The sequence below is a fragment of the Anomaloglossus baeobatrachus genome, chromosome 3 (genome assembly GCF_048569485.1).
Source record: "Anomaloglossus baeobatrachus isolate aAnoBae1 chromosome 3, aAnoBae1.hap1, whole genome shotgun sequence".
NCBI lineage: Eukaryota > Metazoa > Chordata > Amphibia > Anura > Aromobatidae > Anomaloglossus > Anomaloglossus baeobatrachus.
The window spans coordinates 563,825,167-563,842,868 of record NC_134355.1 but is presented as its reverse complement, the minus strand read 5'-3'; the positions used below and the strand labels follow the sequence as shown (position 1 = coordinate 563,842,868).

The 17,702-nt window shown below is 45.6% G+C and overlaps 1 protein-coding gene across 1 annotated transcript in view; it reads right to left on the bottom strand.

Annotated features, from left to right (window-relative positions):
• Positions 1 to 17,702, bottom strand: part of SAG (S-antigen visual arrestin) — a 48,505-nt gene that overhangs the window by 3,779 nt on the left and 27,024 nt on the right. The window contains exons 12-13 of the mRNA XM_075338657.1: positions 12,202 to 12,225; positions 10,695 to 10,750 (exon numbers count right to left, since the gene is read on the bottom strand). Coding sequence (XP_075194772.1) covers positions 10,695 to 10,750; positions 12,202 to 12,225 — 80 coding nt within the window. The remainder of the gene's footprint in view (positions 1 to 10,694; positions 10,751 to 12,201; positions 12,226 to 17,702) is intronic.

Below are 17,702 nucleotides of genomic sequence, written 5' to 3'. Positions count from 1 at the left end.
TAAGTTGATAAGAGTACTTGTACTATGTGGCCCTGCAATGTCTGTGTGCGCTGCCCACTACCTGTACACATCCCCAGGCACTGTAAGCTTGCTGAGGATCACTGGCTACGCCCCCAGTGACATCACACTTCAGAGCAAACTGCAGAGCTGCTAGCTGAGCCATTTAAAGCACAGACAGGAAATCTCTGCATTCTGTGCTTGGAACAGACTGTCACAGGAAGAGCCACCATGTGACCGCTCAGGAACAGCAGAATTTTAACAGCAAGTTATGAAGTTTTTTTACTTTTGACAAGCTTTACAGTGCTTTAATTATCTGTGTGCGCTGAAAACCACGTTAATACAGATGAATAATTGTTTTATTTAAAGCTACAATCTGTATTTTACATTAGATTATTTAAATTTCATTCAAGAAAGGATAAATCATGACAACCCCCCCCCCAGCTGAATACATTGTCTGTCATCACTTCCAGTATTCTAAATTTATTTTTATTTCTTACCCTGCCGTGAGTGAGAAGGCATAAAAGGAAGAAAATGCCATTAATATAGTGCAATAATCTTGTCTAGTTCTCATGTTTCAAAACACTTATGAATACGCAGTATGTCACAAAAGTAAGTACACCCCTCTCCTATTTGTAAATATTTTCTATCTTTTCATGGGACAACACTGAAAATATGACACTTTGATACAATGTAAAGTAGTCAGTGTACAGTGTAATTTTGGGGTACCTCTAAATAATTCAATACACCGATTAATGTGTACACTGCTGACAACAAAAGTGAAAATGGCCAAATTGTGCCCAAAGGGTCAATATTTTGTGTGGCCCCCATTATTTTCAAGCACTGCCGTAACTCTCTTGGGCATGGAGTTCACTAGAGCTTCACAGGAGCCACTGGACTCTTTCCTACTCCTTATGGTTCCCTCAATGAACTGTAGCTCCCCACAGCCGGCAGCACTCATACAGCCCCAAACCATGACACTCCCACCACCATACTTGATTGTAGGCAAGATACACTTGTCTTTGTACTCCTCACATGATTGTCGCCACACACGTTTGACACCATCTGAAGGAAAAAAGTTTATCTTGGTCTCATCAGACCACAGGACATGGTTCCAGTAATCTGTCATTAGTCTGCTTGTCTTCAGCAAAGCTCCGATTCAGGGTGTTGTCAATCTTCATATAGCCTAGGAAATCTTTATGTAGCATAACAATTTATTTATTTTGATCTTCAGAGAATACTTTGCCAAGAGCTGCCATGTTGAACTTCCAGTGACTAGTATGAGAGTGTGTGTGAGCGAAAACACCAAATGTATCATGACATCGGGGAGAGAAAATGGCTAGTTGGGCACAATGTTTACTTAGGGTATGTACTCATTTTTGTTGCCAGTGATTTAGACATTAATGGCTGTGTGTTGAGTTTAGATGGCACACCAAATTTACACTGTTAGGCTGTGTGGCCACGGGACAATGTACCCGCGGATTTTTCCGCAGGAAAACCTGTAGGTTTATCTAGATTTTCTAGATAAATCCGCAGGTTTTAGCAAGTACAGACAGTCCCCATGTTATCCTATGGGACATGGGGAGTGTTGTATCAATGGTGCGGTATGTGCGGCTGTGGAATATACTGCAGAAGTCACGCAGCCGCACATAACTGCATGTCAATTATTCCTGCAGAAATATCTGCAGATGTCTTGCCTCTCCACTATGAAGATAGAGTCCAGGACTCTCGCAGGTAAGTCGGACGAATGTTCACAGGTTTATCACAGATATTTCGCTGGAATACCGCAGCAATGGATAGCTGCGGATTCCAGGGAGCTGCTGCGGGAAACCTGCGGACATACCTGCGGATATATACACAGGTGCGAACTCCCGTGGGCACATAGCCTTATACAAGCTGTACACTGACTACTTTACATTGTATCATAGCTTCAGTGTTGTCGAGTGAAAAGATATAATAAAATATTTTCAAAAACGTGAGGGGTGTACTCACTTTTGTGATATACAGTTGTGTTTAAAATAATAGCAGTGTGGTCAAAAACATGAGTTAAGCCCAAAATATTTATAATAGTTATTATTTCCATGCATTGGTAACATTGCACACTGTTTTCTAAATCAAAACATGTAGAGAAATTTATATAATTTTTAACAGCTTTATAGAAATGATCAAAAACTGAACATTCGGTTGTTCCAAATAGCAGTGTCTGCATTTGTCCTTTACATACCCAAAATCTGACCCCTCTTTATTTAGGATTTAGCATTCCTGTGAATCACTAACCTAATATTTAGTCACCACAGTTTTTTAGAACTGTTTCACATCTATGTTGCATAGTCACCACCTTTTGGCCCCGTCAGCTGTTATTCCAGCAAAGGATGTGACTATATCCCACAATTTATTTGCATTTGTTGGCTTTGCCTCAGAAAAGCCATTGCTTAGGTCACCTGACAAGTGTTCTATTGGATTAAAGTGCCGGGATTGGGCTGGCCACGCCATAACCTCAATTTTGTTGGACATGAACCAAGATTTTGCTCGTTTACAGGTGTGTTTAGGGTCGTCTTGTTGAAACACCCATTTCAAGGGCATTTCCTCTTCGGTGTAAGGCAACATGACCTCCTCAAGTATTTTGATATATGCAAACTGGTCCATGATCCCTGGTATGTGGTAAATAGGCCCATCACCATAATAAGTAATATTAATAGTAAGAGAAACATGCCCATATCATGATGCTTTCAACACCATGCTTCACTGTCTTCAATACTGTGGTTTGAATTCAGAGTTTGGGTGCCGTCTGAAGAACTGTCTGCAGCCCTTGGACCCAAAAAGAACAATTTTGCGTGGACTTCTTGGGAATAGATTAGCCTCACACAGGCATCTTCTAACTGGTACAGTACTCATAGGTAACTTGAGACCTCTTTGATCATCCTGGAGCTGATCACTGGCTGAGCCTTTGCCATTCTGGCTATTCTACGATCAATTCGAATGGTTGTCTTCCGTTTTTTTCCACGTCTCTCTGTTTTTGCTTTCCATTTTAAAGCATTGGAGATCATTTTAGCTGAACAGATCATTGTCTGCACAGGTTTTACCCTCTCCAATCAACTTGTTAATCACGAACGCAGTTCTTCTGTACAATGTATCGAATAACCCATATTTCTCAGGCTTTCAAGGAGAAATGCATGTACAACATGTGTTGGCTTCACCCCTAAATAAGGGCCACTTGTTTCCAACTTGTTTCTTCACAGAATGATTGACCTCACTAATGTAACTCATCACTGCTATTATTTTGATCACCTCTACTTTCAATTAATTATTCAAATACACAGGCTCAAAAACCTGAATGTAGGGTCTGGGGGTTTTCTAAGAATGTACTGCACCAACTGGTAAATTGTGTGACGTGGTAATATAATTTATACCAAAACCAGTGAATAATCTGGTTATTCATATTGGACTGCTATTATTTTAAAAACTACTATACAGTATAAACAATGTCTATCAACCGAAGGTAAAATCCTGCTGTTAAAGGGGCTACCAATAATTATAATTAATGCATGTTAGATCACGAATATGACAATTGGAATAATGAATAAGAATACACCTTTAGGGTAAGTTCACACACTGCGTTTTTCGCGGCGTTTTTGCGTGTTTTTCGGGTGCATTTTTGCTCAGAAAACTGCATGACTTTGCTTCCCCAGCAAAGTCTGAGTTTTCATTTTGTTGTCTGCACACAGCATTTTTGTTTAGCTGCGTTTTTGTGGTGCCCACAAAAATGCAGCATGTCAATTATTTTTGCATTTCTCACTGCGTTTTCCACCCATTGAGTTCAATGAGATGTTCAAAAACGGAAATTGCAAATATAGCTGCGTTTTAGTGCGTTTCTATGACTAAAAGTGCAGCTATAAAAACGCAAGGAGTGGGTAGTAAAGTGACATGTACAGGAAGAGGATTCCTTCTGTTGGTAAACACAGAAGCGTGAATCCTCCCGCTACCGCCACCGCTGCTTCCACCTCCCGTCCTGCGCCATGTCCGCTCTCGTGTGGCGCCATGTCCGGGCGGGAGGTGGAAGCAGCTGAAAATCAAAAGTGAACAGTAGAAAAAAAAGTCATACTCACCTGTCTGCAGACTCCCGGTGCCACGTCCGCTCCCAGCTCCTCTCCCGGTTCCGCCACCCCCTCTCCGGCTGTGTGCAGACTCCCGGGCACGTCCGATGGATGCAGGACCTGCCGCTGTTCACCTGATGCGGTCACATGATGCGGCACCTGACGCATCAGCTGATCGTAAGTCTCGCGGTGACGCCACCTTTTTACCGCCCGGCCGGCTTAAACGATCAGCTAATGCCGTCAGGAGACTTCATCAGATGATTACCGGCAGCTCCCGGTGCGATCGGACAGCACAGACATGTGTATTTTTTTTTGCACTGATGCATCAGCTGATTGTATAAAAGCCGTTTATACAATCAGCTGATGTGTGATGATGTGTCAGATTCAAGAATGTGAATCACATCTGATCGCTTTGCCTTCCAGCAAACCGATCAGATGATATTGGATCCGGATTAGACGGCGCGGGACCCTTGACCCAGGATTACTGCGGAGGTGGGGGGTTCTTTATTTCAATAAAGATGGAGTCACTAATTGTGTTGTGTTTTATTTCTAATAAAAATATTTTTCTGTGCTGTGTTTTTTTTATCTTTACTAGAAATTCATGGTGGCCATGCCTGATATTGGCGTGACACCATGAATTTCAGGCTTAGGGCCAGCTGATAATATACAGCTAGCCCTAACCCCATTATTACCCAGCGAGCCACCCGGCATCAGGGCAGCTGGAAGAGTTGGATACAGCGCCAGAAGATGGCGCTTATATGAAAGCGCCATTTTCTGGGGTGGCTGCGGACTGCAATTCGCAGCGGGGTTGCCCAGAAAGCTTGGGCACTCTGCACTGCGGATTCCAATCCCCAGCTGTCTAGTTGTACCTGGCCGGAGTCAAAAATTGGGCAAAGCCCACGTCATATTTTTTTTTTTTTTTTTTTATTTCATGAAATTCATGAAATAATTTTTAGAAACAAGGACGTCCCTATATTTTTGGTTCCCAGCCAGGTACAAATAGGCAGCTGGGGGTTGCGGGCAGCCCGTACCTGCCTGCTGTACCTGGATAGCATACAAAAATACGGCGAAGCCTACGTCATTTTTTTGGGGGGCAAAAAAACTCCTGTATACAGTCCTGGATGGAGGATGCTGAGCCTTGTAGTTCTGCAGCTGCTGTCTGCTCTCCTGCATACACTATTGGAGAATGAAGAACATATTAAAGAAGGAATTACATCAGACCTTTTTTTTTTTTTTTCAACAATCTTTAATGGCATTGTTCACTGATAAAAAAAACCGCCGCAAAATGCAGCAAAAAAACGCATCAAAACGAAAAATGCATGCGTTTTTTGCCGCAGTTTTTTTGCTGCGGGTGCGTTTTTTGCAGTGAGCAAAAACGCAGCAAAATGCAGCGAAAAAGGCACTAAAACACGGTAAAAACGCATGCGTTTTTGCCGCGGGTGCGTTTTCATGTGGTTTTGCTGCAAAAAACGCACGAACGCAGCGTCAAAAAAACACAGTATGTGATCTTAATGTGGCTCTATGGTTGCACTTTATATTCTCTATGGCTAAGTTCACACACTGCGATTTTTTGACGCTGCGTTTTTGTGCGTTTTTTGCAGAAACAAAACCGCACGAAAACGCACCCGTGGCGAAAACGCATGCGTTTTTACCGTGTTTTGGTGCGTTTTTTGCTGCATTTTGCTGCGTTTTTGCTCACTGGGTTTTTATGCGTTTTTTATCAGTGAACAATGTCATAAAAGATTGTTGAAAAAAAAAAGGTCTTTTTTTTGTAATTCCCTTCTTCAATATGTTCTTCATTCTCCACTAGTGTATGCAGGAGAGCAGACAGCTGCAGAACTACAAGGCTCAGCATGCTCCATCCAGGATTATATGCTGGAGGGAGAGGCAGGGGGAGCAGAACTCCAAGGCTCAGCATACTTCATCCAATAGTGTATGCAGGAGAGCAGACAGCAGCTGCAGAACTGCAAGGCTCAGCATCCTCCATCCAGGACTGTATGCAGGAGTTTTTTGCCTCCCCAAAAAAATGACGTGGGCTTCGCCATATTTTTGTATGCTAGCCAGGTACAGCAGGCAGGTACAGGCTGCCCCCAACCCCCAGCTGCCTATTTGTACCCGGCTGGGAACCAAAAATATAGGGAAGCCTTTTTTTTTTTAATTATTTCATGAATTTCATGAAATAATTTTAAAAAAAATTACGTGGGCTTTGCCCAATTTTTGAGTCCAGCCAGGTACAACTAGGCAGCTGGGAATTGGAATCCGCAGCGCAGAGTGCCCAAGTTTTCTGGGCACCCCCGCATCGAATTGCAGTCCGCAGCCACCCCAGAAAATTGTGTTTTCATAGAAGCGCCATCTTCTGGCGCTGTATCCAACTCTACCAGCTGCCCTGATGCCGGGTGGCTCGCTGGGTAATGATGGGATGCCGGGTGGCTCGCTGGGTAATGATGGGGTTAGGGCTAGCTGTATATTATCAGCTGGCCCTAAGCCCAAAATTCATGGTGTCACGCCAATATTAGACATGGCCACCATGAATATCTAGTAAAGATAAAAAATAACACAACACACAGAAAAATATGTTTATTAGAAATAAAACACAACACAGTGACTCCATCTTTATTAAAATAAAGAATCCCCCCCCTCCGCAGTAATCCTGGGTCAAGGGTCCCACGCCGTCCAATCCGGATCAAATATTATCTGATCGGATTGCTGGAAGGCAAAGCGATCAGATGATGTGTCAGGTTGAAGGATGTGAATCACATTCCACATCAGCTGATTGTATAAAAGCCGTTTATACAATCAGCTGATGCATCAGTGCAAAAAAAAAATACACAGGTCTGTGCTGACTCCCGTCCGATCACTGCAGGAGCTGCCGGTAATCAGTGAAGCGGTCTCCTGACGGCATCAGCTGATAGATTAAGATGGCCGGGCGGTAAAAAGCCGGCGTCACTGCGAGACTTACGATCAGCTGATGCGTCAGGTGACCGCATCAGGTGATCACCGCCAGGTCCTGCAGCTATCGGAAGTCTGCACACAGCCGGAGCGGCGGTACTAGGAGAGGAGCTGGGAGCGGACATGGCACCGGGAGTCTACAGACAGGTGAGTATGACATTATTTTTTTTTCTACTGTTCACTTTTGATTTCGCAGCTGCTTCCAACTCCCGGAAGCGGCAGTGCAGGCAGCGTTGGCGGTACCGGGAGGATTCACACTTCTGTTTACTGACAGAAGGAATCCTCTTCCTGTATATGTCACTTTACTACCCATCCCATGCGTTTATAGCTGCGTTTTTAGTCATAGAAACACACTAAAACGCAGCTATATTTGCAATTTGCGTTTTTCATTGCATTTTTGAAAATCTCATTGAACTCAATGGGTGGAAAAGGCAGTGAAAAACGCAAAAATAATTGACATGCTGCGTTTTTTGTGGGCACCACAAAAACGCAGCTAAAAAAAACCGCTGTGTGCAGACAGCAAAAATGAAAACTTATAGACTTTGCTGGGGAAGCAAATTCATGCAGTTTTCTGAGCAAAAACGTACCCGAAAAACGCACTGTGTGAACTTACCCTACTGCTGCCCATTTTCAATGGTAATAACTCAGGGCTTGGTTTTGGCAGGAAGGAGTGGAAAGATGATGGGTCAAGCTAAATAGCATTAAACTATGAAAGATGTCAGGCTTATTCTTTGTGTGGCGCCCTGGACAAGCCAGGGGCCACAGGTAACAACACACACACACACCCCCACCCCCAGCAGTTCACAGCAGACATCCCCAGTGACACTTGGTTTCTTCCTCGGGCTCAGACAGACACACCAGGTGGGTGGAGTCAGGAGATGGAGACGCCCACCCAGGAGTTTAGCTGGCCTGAGGCAGGAAACAAGCTAGTCAAGTCCAGGGAGAGGAGGAGAGAGAAGGTCTGCAGGGAGACAGAAGCAGACAGGGGCCTAGGTTGGAGCCTAAGGCCCCCGTGCAGAGAGTGAGGCAGACGGTAGTGGCCGTCTGCGAGAGCCGGGAAGACAGTTCGTGGAACCGTAGGTAGCCGGGGCTGGGCGGTGGCCCACCGGTACTGAATCAGGGAGCCAGCTGGAAACCGGATTGCAGGAGGAGCGTGCTCGGAGGTGAAAGAGAGGACTTACATTACCAACCTGGGGTCAGGGGAAAAACACCACCAACCTGCCGGGAGCAAACAACACCGCAGCCGTCTGTGGGACCCGTCCATCCAGAACTGTGTCATCATTACTGGCTGAGTGAGTACCACCGTGCCGTGCGGCACAGCGCTGCCCCCGCGACCCTGCACCTCTCCAGGCCTCGTAACCCGCCTGCCATCTATCCAAAACCCTCCACGGGCCCCGGGACCGCCAGCCCCCCTAACCACGGAGGGGACATAACAACTACGCTGCTCCCTGTCATCGCTCCCGGGATCCCCGTCCAGAGCAGCGGTGGTGTCACAACCTCACCACAACCGTGGGTGGCGTCACGGACAATCTCCCTTACCTAACCCCTTTTTACTGTGGAGCCTGGGATCACAGACCGGGTCACGCCACCGTGATATCCACAGAAGTGACCTCGTGGCCCGGATCTGAGTACCCCTTATCCACGGGCGACACATTTGGCGTCACGAACAGGATCCTACCGCTCTGCCGTTTGGTAGAGGTGCGCCTTGTTACCGCCGGAGGTGTCCGGCCGAAAATTTTGCAAAGCCGCCATCTTGGGCGCGAAAAATTTCCCGCTTGAGCGTCTTCCCCGAGCAGTAAAGGCGCGAAAGTGGAGCCCCGCCCCCTGAAGAAGGAAGTGCTAAAAAGAGAGTAAGAGGGACGGGATGGCGTCTGGCCGCATGTGAACCGCGGCTGTGGAAGCAGGGACGCCAGGACTCTGCCAGTGTTTGGTTCCTGGAACACCGCTGCACGAGATGTCCCGTCCGTCCGGCACCGCTGAAACCTCAGTGCCCGCGGCCAACGCCCCGACCGACCCGTTACCTCTGTCACTGGTAGCGGAGCTCGCAGCGTCTGTGAGGGAGGGCCCAGGTCTTACCTTTGTCACCGCCCTGCCACCGGTCCCGGCTTCCATCCCAGCCGCACCGCCGATGACGACTGCCCTGGCAGTCCGCCCGGCCGCAACGGCAGCGAAGCACCCATCCCGTTAACTATCTGGGCAGCCTGGTTCTGGACTGGGGTTAAGGGGTGCTGCCCATTTCTTAGGGGCAGCATCAGGGCCAGGTTGTTTGGGTGGGTGACTAAAGGACCCGTTCCGTTGCCATTATTAAAAGTGTTTGATTGTTGTTGCAACGTTAAAGTGATATGCATCCCGTGATGGGAAGTTAAAAAGTAATGCTTGTGTTTTAATGTTTGATATGCCTTTCTACTTTTTGCAGTTAAAAGAAAAATAAAACCGGTGATGGACGGGCAGCCCGCGGATGGTCTGCATTTTGCTAAGGGGGAATGTGGCGCCCTGGACAAGCCAGGGGCCACAAGTAACAACACACACACACCCCCACCCCCCAGCAGTTCACAGCAGACATCCCCAGTGACACTTGGTTTCTTCCTCGAGCTCAGACAGACACACCAGGTGGGCGGAGTCAGGAGATGGAGACGCCCACCCAGGAGTTTAGCTGGCCTGAGGCAGGAAACAAGCTAGTCAAGTCCAGGGAGAGGAGGAGAGAGAAGGTCTGCAGGGAGACAGAAGCAGACAGGGGCCTAGGTTGGAGCCTAAGGCCCCCGTGCAGAGAGTGAGGCAGACGGTAGTGGCCGTCTGCGAGAGCTGTGAAGACAGTTGGTGGAACCGTAGGTAGCCGGGGCTGGGCGGTGGCCCACCGGTACTGAATCGGGGAGCCAGCTGGAAACCGGATTGCAGGAGGAGTGTGCTCGGAAGTGAAAGAGAGGACTTACATTACCAACCTGGGGTCAGGGGAAAAACACCGCAGCCGCCTGTGGGACCCGTCCATCCAGCCGTGTGTTTTACTGAGAACTGTGTCATCATTACTGGCTGAGTGAGTACCACCGTGCTGTGTGGCACAGCGCTGCCCCCGCGACCCTGCACCTCTCCAGGCCCCGTAACCCGCCTGCCATCCATCCAAAACCCTCCACGGGCCCCGGGACCGCCAGCCCCCCTACCCACGGAGTGGACATAACAACTACGCTGCTCCCTGTCATCGCTCCCGGGATCCCCGTCCAGAGCAGCGGTGGTGTCACAACCTCACCACAACCGTGGGTGGCGTCACGGACAATCTCCCTTACCTAACCCCTTTTTACTGTGGAGCCTGGGATCACAGACCGGGTCACGCCACCGTGATACCCACAGAAGTGACCTCGTGGCCCGGATCTGAGTACCCCTTATCCATGGGCGACACATTTGCATGAGTAGTTCACCTTAGATTGTTAGCACGAAATGTGTAGTCTTGCCAACAATCAACGTGGTCATGGTCACTCTTTGCCCATCCACAATGCAGACATTTACCAATAAACGTGACGAACAACCAGAAAAATAATAATATATAGAATACATAGGCACTATCGTGTTAGACACAAGATTTATCGTCAAATTCTTTTAACATTTCTCTTTAGCACTTTAATAATTTGAGGCTTCCAGCAGGGATTCTCCGTCATCACTTACCTCCACTGTCTGGCTTAGGATGCATAAGAATAAAAGGAAGTTCTGTAGAGACCTCACTGCAGGGGAAAAGGGAGACGGACTGAAAACGCATGTCGCAACAAGAACAAAGACAACCTAGGAAACTGATCATGCTGGATATGGATTATGGGGTTCTCCAGGATTAGAAAAGATAATAGTTTCTTTATTTTTCTGGAGACAGCTGTCTACATGTGTTCATTTTGAATGATAGTTTCTTTCACATCATTATGAAACGCTCCAATACCAAAAAAAAATGCTATGGTCAGATATGAAGATGTTATTTCTAGCCCTGGACAGCTCCTTTCAGGAGAGTCATGCTATATTATGAGGTTCTATAAACTTTAAAGGGGTTGTCCAGGACTTTAAAATTGTTGACTTCTCCTTGGAATAGGTCATCTATGTCTGATCGGTGGGGGTGCGACAAGAGTCACCCCTATTGATCAGCTTCTCCTGTCAGCCGCAACTACTCAGTCAATAGGAGGCTAATGTGTTGTACACGGCCACTCTTCCATTAACACAACTGTTATGTGGAGCTCCGCAACTGAGTAGTTCTAGCCGGCACTCTCCTTTTTAGGATTTATCTGTGTATTCCACTGTAACAAACTTACCTGCAACTGTGTTGCTTATAAGGGAGTCTGTTAGATCAAAATACCTTCTCAAATCAAGCACAGGCGAATGGTGAACCTTAGGCATGGCCCATCAGTTTAGGGCATCTTTCTTCACTTGTTTTGCATTAATCTCTGACTCTTAAAATCTCAGGTGTCAATTAATTCAAGTATACAGGAGAAAATGGGATTTTTGCTGCGCCACAATGCTCATATGGATTTAATTTGTCTTTTTTTTATTCCATGTAGGTAGAGGTCAACGCGTTTCAAGGGACTCAGCCCTCTCCATCAGGACAGCAGACTAAAAGAACATAAAAATCTTTTTGGTCTGCTGTCCTGATGAAGAGGGCTGAGTCCTTTGAAACGTGTTGACCTGTACCTACATGGAATAAAAAAGCCAAATTAAATCAATATGAGCATTGTGGTGTGAGCATGGCAAAAATCCCATTTTCTCCTGTATACTTGAATTGCCTACCTCGGGGATCTGCAGCTATGCACCTTTTCGGCTATTATAGGGGTTGTGACTGGCACAGCCGCTATAGGTGAGTGGACTTTACTTTTATACACAAGTGTTTTTATCGGTTAAGACCCTATTGCACTTTTCTGTTCTGCAGTTCTTGTTACGTGTCAATTAAAGAAGAGGGTTGCGATAGATCGAAAGCATATAGGTGAGGAGGTTCACGGATTAGTTTGGTTACGCCATAATTGCACTGGGCGCCTCTGCTTGGTTTGAAAAGTAAGTTTTTGCTGACAAACACCTTATAATCTCTACATCATACTGTAATTTGTGGGCAACATCGTACAGCCGTAGCTCAATTTTGTAATTCCTTATGATCAACATGCTGGTAGACACATATGTAGGAATATAAAGACAAATTATGTACCTTGAAGTCATGTCTCCCAATAATCTGCCAATAGAAAAGAAAAATGGTATTTTATACATTGAGAATAATGTTAAAATCAGCTAAACAAATCATTCACTGAAACAATTTGATACTCCCCCCAAAATGTGTGAATTGTTTTAAAAAGTCCATTCTTTTGCATTGTATTGTACTGACCCTTTATAAGTATTACCTAATACTAAACATTTCTACCATCTGTTATCATTCATGACTCCCTTTTACTTTTGTATGGAATGTACACTATTTGGCCAAAAATATATAGCCCTCCTCCTTATTATGTTTGAGTGTTTCAGCTTCACCCATTGCCAAAAGGTGCATAAAATCAAGCTCATGCAAGCTCCATTTTGAAACACTGACCATAGTATGGATTGCACTGAGGGGCTCTGTCGTTGCAGATTGCACTGTCCTAGAATAGCAGCAGCAAAACAGTAGACCATGCAAACGATCAGAGCTGGCAAGTGCTGATGCATGTGACCCTTAGATCGTCTCTCTTCTGGTACATCTCTCACTACAGAGTTATACAAAACGTCTCCAAAAGCACCAAAAAGGGAGCGACGGGAAATGTTACCATTGTGGATCATCTGCACTCAGGAAAAAGATTAACATATGCAAAGTAGAAAGCCAGCATTAACTTGTAAAACTAGCTGCCAAATGTTTTCTGGAAGTATGAAGGCCATTTTACTGTCTGGTAGTCTTATGGATGAGACTCATGGGTGGATTGTGCCTACTGTAATATTTAATGGAACAGAAAATGGTATGGGGCTGGTTTTTAAATTTTGGCCTTTATTTCCACTGAAAGCCTCCAACTCACAAAGTCATTGTACAGTATTGTTGCTTTTAACTTTCTGGAAAAAGTTTCGGTAAGTTCCTTCATGATTTGATGAGTACAGAGCCCTGACCTCAATCTCTGAAGGCTCATTTCGTTTTTGCATACTTGTACTCTCTGTGTTTTTTATGGATAACACTTGTACCTGGGGCCGTTCACATTGTGTTTGTTTTTTTAGCGGACTGAGCTGTCTGCGCAAAATCGCAAAGACATGTCTGACATTTATCCAAGAGTCAGATCAAAATAGGTGATCCAAGTTTGAGTCCATGACCAAAAAATTAGACCGTACTCAGATACCAAACATTAGCTTTCAGGTTTTCATAGACTGCTAGAAAGGAAAAGATTACACAGGCCCAAAAAAATAACCACTGGTAAAAATCGGACAGATTTTCTTGCATGAAAAAAATAATTGATGTGTGAATGAGCCAAACCATCTCATCCAATATTAGTGTCTAACTTCTGGAAGAAAGGGCAAATAAATCTCTAAAGCTGGTTTCAGACGTCCGTGTTTTAGGTACATGTGACATCCGTTTTTAACACGGATGTCACACGTACCCATGTTATTCTCTGATGTGCCTCACACGTCCGTGTTTGCACACGCACCGTGTGACCTTTCATGACCCCGTACGCACACACGCAGGCATCTCCGGCAGCACGGATGTCACACGGATCGCACACTGATGTGATCCTTGTGACATCAGTGTAAAACATACCGGAGAAAATATGGGTCTTTTTAATAAAAAGATTTTCTATATTTACTTCTCTCCAGCGATGCTGCCTCCCGCTCCTTATCGCCTCTCATTATACTCACTGAATATTCAGTGCCCTGTGGAGCAGTGCTGGGGACTTCAGTGCCGGGGACTGCATCGCTTGGTGAGTGTACAGCAGAGTGTGTGTGTATGTATGTGTGTATACACATGCATGTGCGCTATGTGTAAATGCGCTCGGTGTATCCATGTGTGTCTGCTATGTGTGTATACATACAGTTAGGTCCAGAAATATTTGGACAGTGACACAAGTTTTGTTATTTTAGCTGTTTACAAAAACATGTTCAGAAATACAATTATATATATATAATATGGGCTGAAAGTGCACACTCCCAGCTGCAATATGAGAGTTTTCACATCCAAATCGGAGAAAGGGTTTAGGAATCATAGCTCTGTAATGCATAGCCTCCTCTTTTTCAAGGGATCAAAAGTAATTGGACAAGGGACTCTAAGGGCTGCAATTAACTCTGAAGGCATCTCCCTCATTAACCTGTAATCAATGAAGTAGTTAAAAGGTCTGGGGTTGATTACAGGTGTGTGGTTTTGCATTTGGAAGCTGTTGCTGTGACCAGACAACATGCGGTCTAAGGAACTCTCAATTGAGGTGAAGCAGAACATCCTGAGGCTGAAAAAAAAAGAAAAAATCCATCAGAAAGATAGCAGACATGCTTGGAGTAGCAAAATCAACAGTCGGGTACATTCTGAGAGAAAAGGAATTAACTGGTGAGCTTGGGAACTCAAAAAGGCCTGGGCGTCCACGGATGACAACAGTGGTGGATGATCGCCGCATACTTTCTTTGGTGAAGAAGAACCCGTTCACAACATCAACTGAAGTCCAGAACACTCTCAGTGAAGTAGGTATATCTGTCTCTAAGTCAACAGTAAAGAGAAGACTCCATGAAAGTAAATACAAAGGGTTCACATCTAGATGCAAACCATTCATCAATTCCAAAAATAGACAGGCCAGAGTTAAATTTGCTGAAAAACACCTCATGAAGCCAGCTCAGTTCTGGAAAAGTATTCTATGGACAGATGAGACAAAGATCAACCTGTACCAGAATGATGGGAAGAAAAAAGTTTGGAGAAGAAAGGGAATGGCACATGATCCAAGGCACACCACATCCTCTGTAAAACATGGTGGAGGCAACGTGATAGCATGGGCATGCATGGCTTTCAATGGCACTGGGTCACTTGTGTTTATTGATGACATAACAGCAGACAAGAGTAGCCGGATGAATTCTGAAGTCTACCGGGATATACTTTCAGCCCAGATTCAGCCAAATGCCGCAAAGTTGATCGGACGGCGCTTCATAGTACAGATGGACAATGACCCCAAGCATACAGCCAAAGCTACCCAGGAGTTCATGAGTGCAAAAAAGTGGAACATTCTGCAATGGCCAAGTCAATCACCAGATCTTAACCCAATTGAGCATGCATTTCACTTGCTCAAATCCAGACTTAAGACGGAAAGACCCACAAACAAGCAAGACCTGAAGGCTGCGGCTGTAAAGACCTGGCAAAGCATTAAGAAGGAGGAAACCCAGCGTTTGGTGATGTCCATGGGTTCCAGACTTAAGGCAGTGATTGCCTCCAAAGGATTCGCAACAAAATATTGAAAATAAAAATATTTTGTTTGGGTTTGGTTGATTTGTCCAATTACTTTTGACCTCCTAAAATGTGGAGTGTTTGTAAAGAAATGTGTACAAGTCCTACAATTTCTATCAGATATTTTTGTTCAAACCTTCAAATTAAACGTTACAATCTGCACTTGAATTCTGTTGTAGAGGTTTCATTTCAAATCCAATGTGGTGGCATGCAGAGCCCAACTCGCGAAAATTGTGTCACTGTCCAAATATTTCTGGACCTAACTGTATGTGTTTGTATGTGTGTGTGTGTGTGTGTATGCACATGCATGTGCGCTATGTGTAAATGCGCTCGGTGTATCCATGTGTGTCTGCTATGTGTGTATACATATGTGTTTGTATGTGTGTGGGGTGAGAATCTAGAAGCCGGAACATTGCGGGGACAGCATCAGGGACTCATCACAGTTCTCAGTGAACTCTGATGAACCCATGAAGCTGTAGCGCGGGTGTCATCAGGATGTCAGAGTTCATTGGGAACTCCGATGACCTCTTGGATGTCACTGTGCTGAAGAATACTTGCATGTCCTTGGCGGTGCTGTATCCCTCACTGTCCCCGCGATGCTCCGGCTTCCAGGTCTTGAGTGTGGTGAATAATCGATGAATATAATGAGCGGCAGTCAGGAGCGGGAGGCAGCAGAGCCGGACAAAGCAGGTAAATATGAAAAAAAAATTTATTTCCCAGACCCGTGTTTTCTCTGGTACCTGTCACACGCATGCAAACACGGATGTCACACACATGAGGCACACGTGAGACACACGTATGACACGTATAACCATAACCATGCGTGTGACTGGTACCTGATTAAACACGGATGTCTGAAACCAGCCTAAGACATACTCCAACATCATGTGGAAGAAAAAGAGTGGAGCCTAATTCCATATTAATGCCCATTGTTTGGAAATGCATTTGCAGCAAGCTTATTAATGTGATGGTAAGGCTAGTTTCACACTTGCGTTCAATGGCATCCGTTGCATTGCGTTGTGTGACGGATGCAACGGATGTGTTGCATTTAGTGGCACAACGCATCATACAAAACAAAGGAATCTGCTTTTTTTTTCTTTTTTTTTTTCTTTAGAGTTTTACCAGCGGCAGACTATTGTGAACGATCAGCTGATCGCTCACAGCAGCCGGTCGCCGGGTGATCAGCTGATCATTTGTCCGCAGAGAATGTGTGCGGGGGGCGGAGTGCGGGGTGGGTGGAGCCGAGCGGGGCCATGGCGCTGAGGATGTCAGTGCCGCGGGAATGCATGCCTGGGGACACATGAGTGTGTGTGTGTGTGTGTGTGTGCATGCGGACTGCGGGAGGGGGAGGAGCAGAGCGGGGAAGTGTCGGGCTCCCTGCACACGTAGCCAGGGTAAATATCGGGTAACTAAGCAAAGTACTTTGCTTGGTTACCCGATATTTACCTTGGTTACCAGCGTACACCGCTTAGCGCTGGCTCCTTGCACACGTAGCCAGGGTAAATATCGGGTAACTAGGTAAAGCCCATTGCTTAGTAACCCGATGTATACCCTGGTTACGTGTGCAGGGAGCCAGAGAGCATGCACAGCGAAAGCCTACAGGTTGCGCTGCTCAAAAAACGTTACATGCTGCGTTCCTTCCGCTCGGCGGAAGTAACGCAGCGTCGGCCAGCGGAAGGAACGCAGGTCCATCACTCACAATCCGTCGTCCATACAAGTCTATGGGAAGCAGCCGAATCCGTTAACAGATTTCGCTGTTTTCCAAAACGGCGGATTGCAACTGAAGGAAAACAACACAAGAAACTAGCCTTAGATGTACACATACATTACAGACCAAAAGTTTGGACACACCTTCTCATTCAAAGAGTTTTCTTTATTTTCAGGACTCTAAAAATTGTAGATTCAGATTGAAGGCATCAAAACTATGAATTAAAACATGTGGAATGAAATACTTTAAAAAGTGTGAAACAACTGAAAATATGTCTTATATTCTAGGTTCTTCAAAGTAGCCACCTTTTGCTTTGATTACTGCTTTGCACACTCTTGGCATTCTCTTGATGAGCTTCAAGAGGTAGTCACAGGAAATGGTTTTCCAACAGTTCTAAAGGAGTTCCCAGAGATGCTTAGCACTTGTTGGCCCTTTTGCCTTCACTCTGCGGTCCAGCTCACCCCAAACCATCTCGATTGGGTTCAGGTCTGGTGACTGTGGAGGCCAGGTCATCTGGCATAGCACACCATCACTCTCCTTCTTAGTCAAATAGCCCTTACACAGCCTGGAGGTGTGT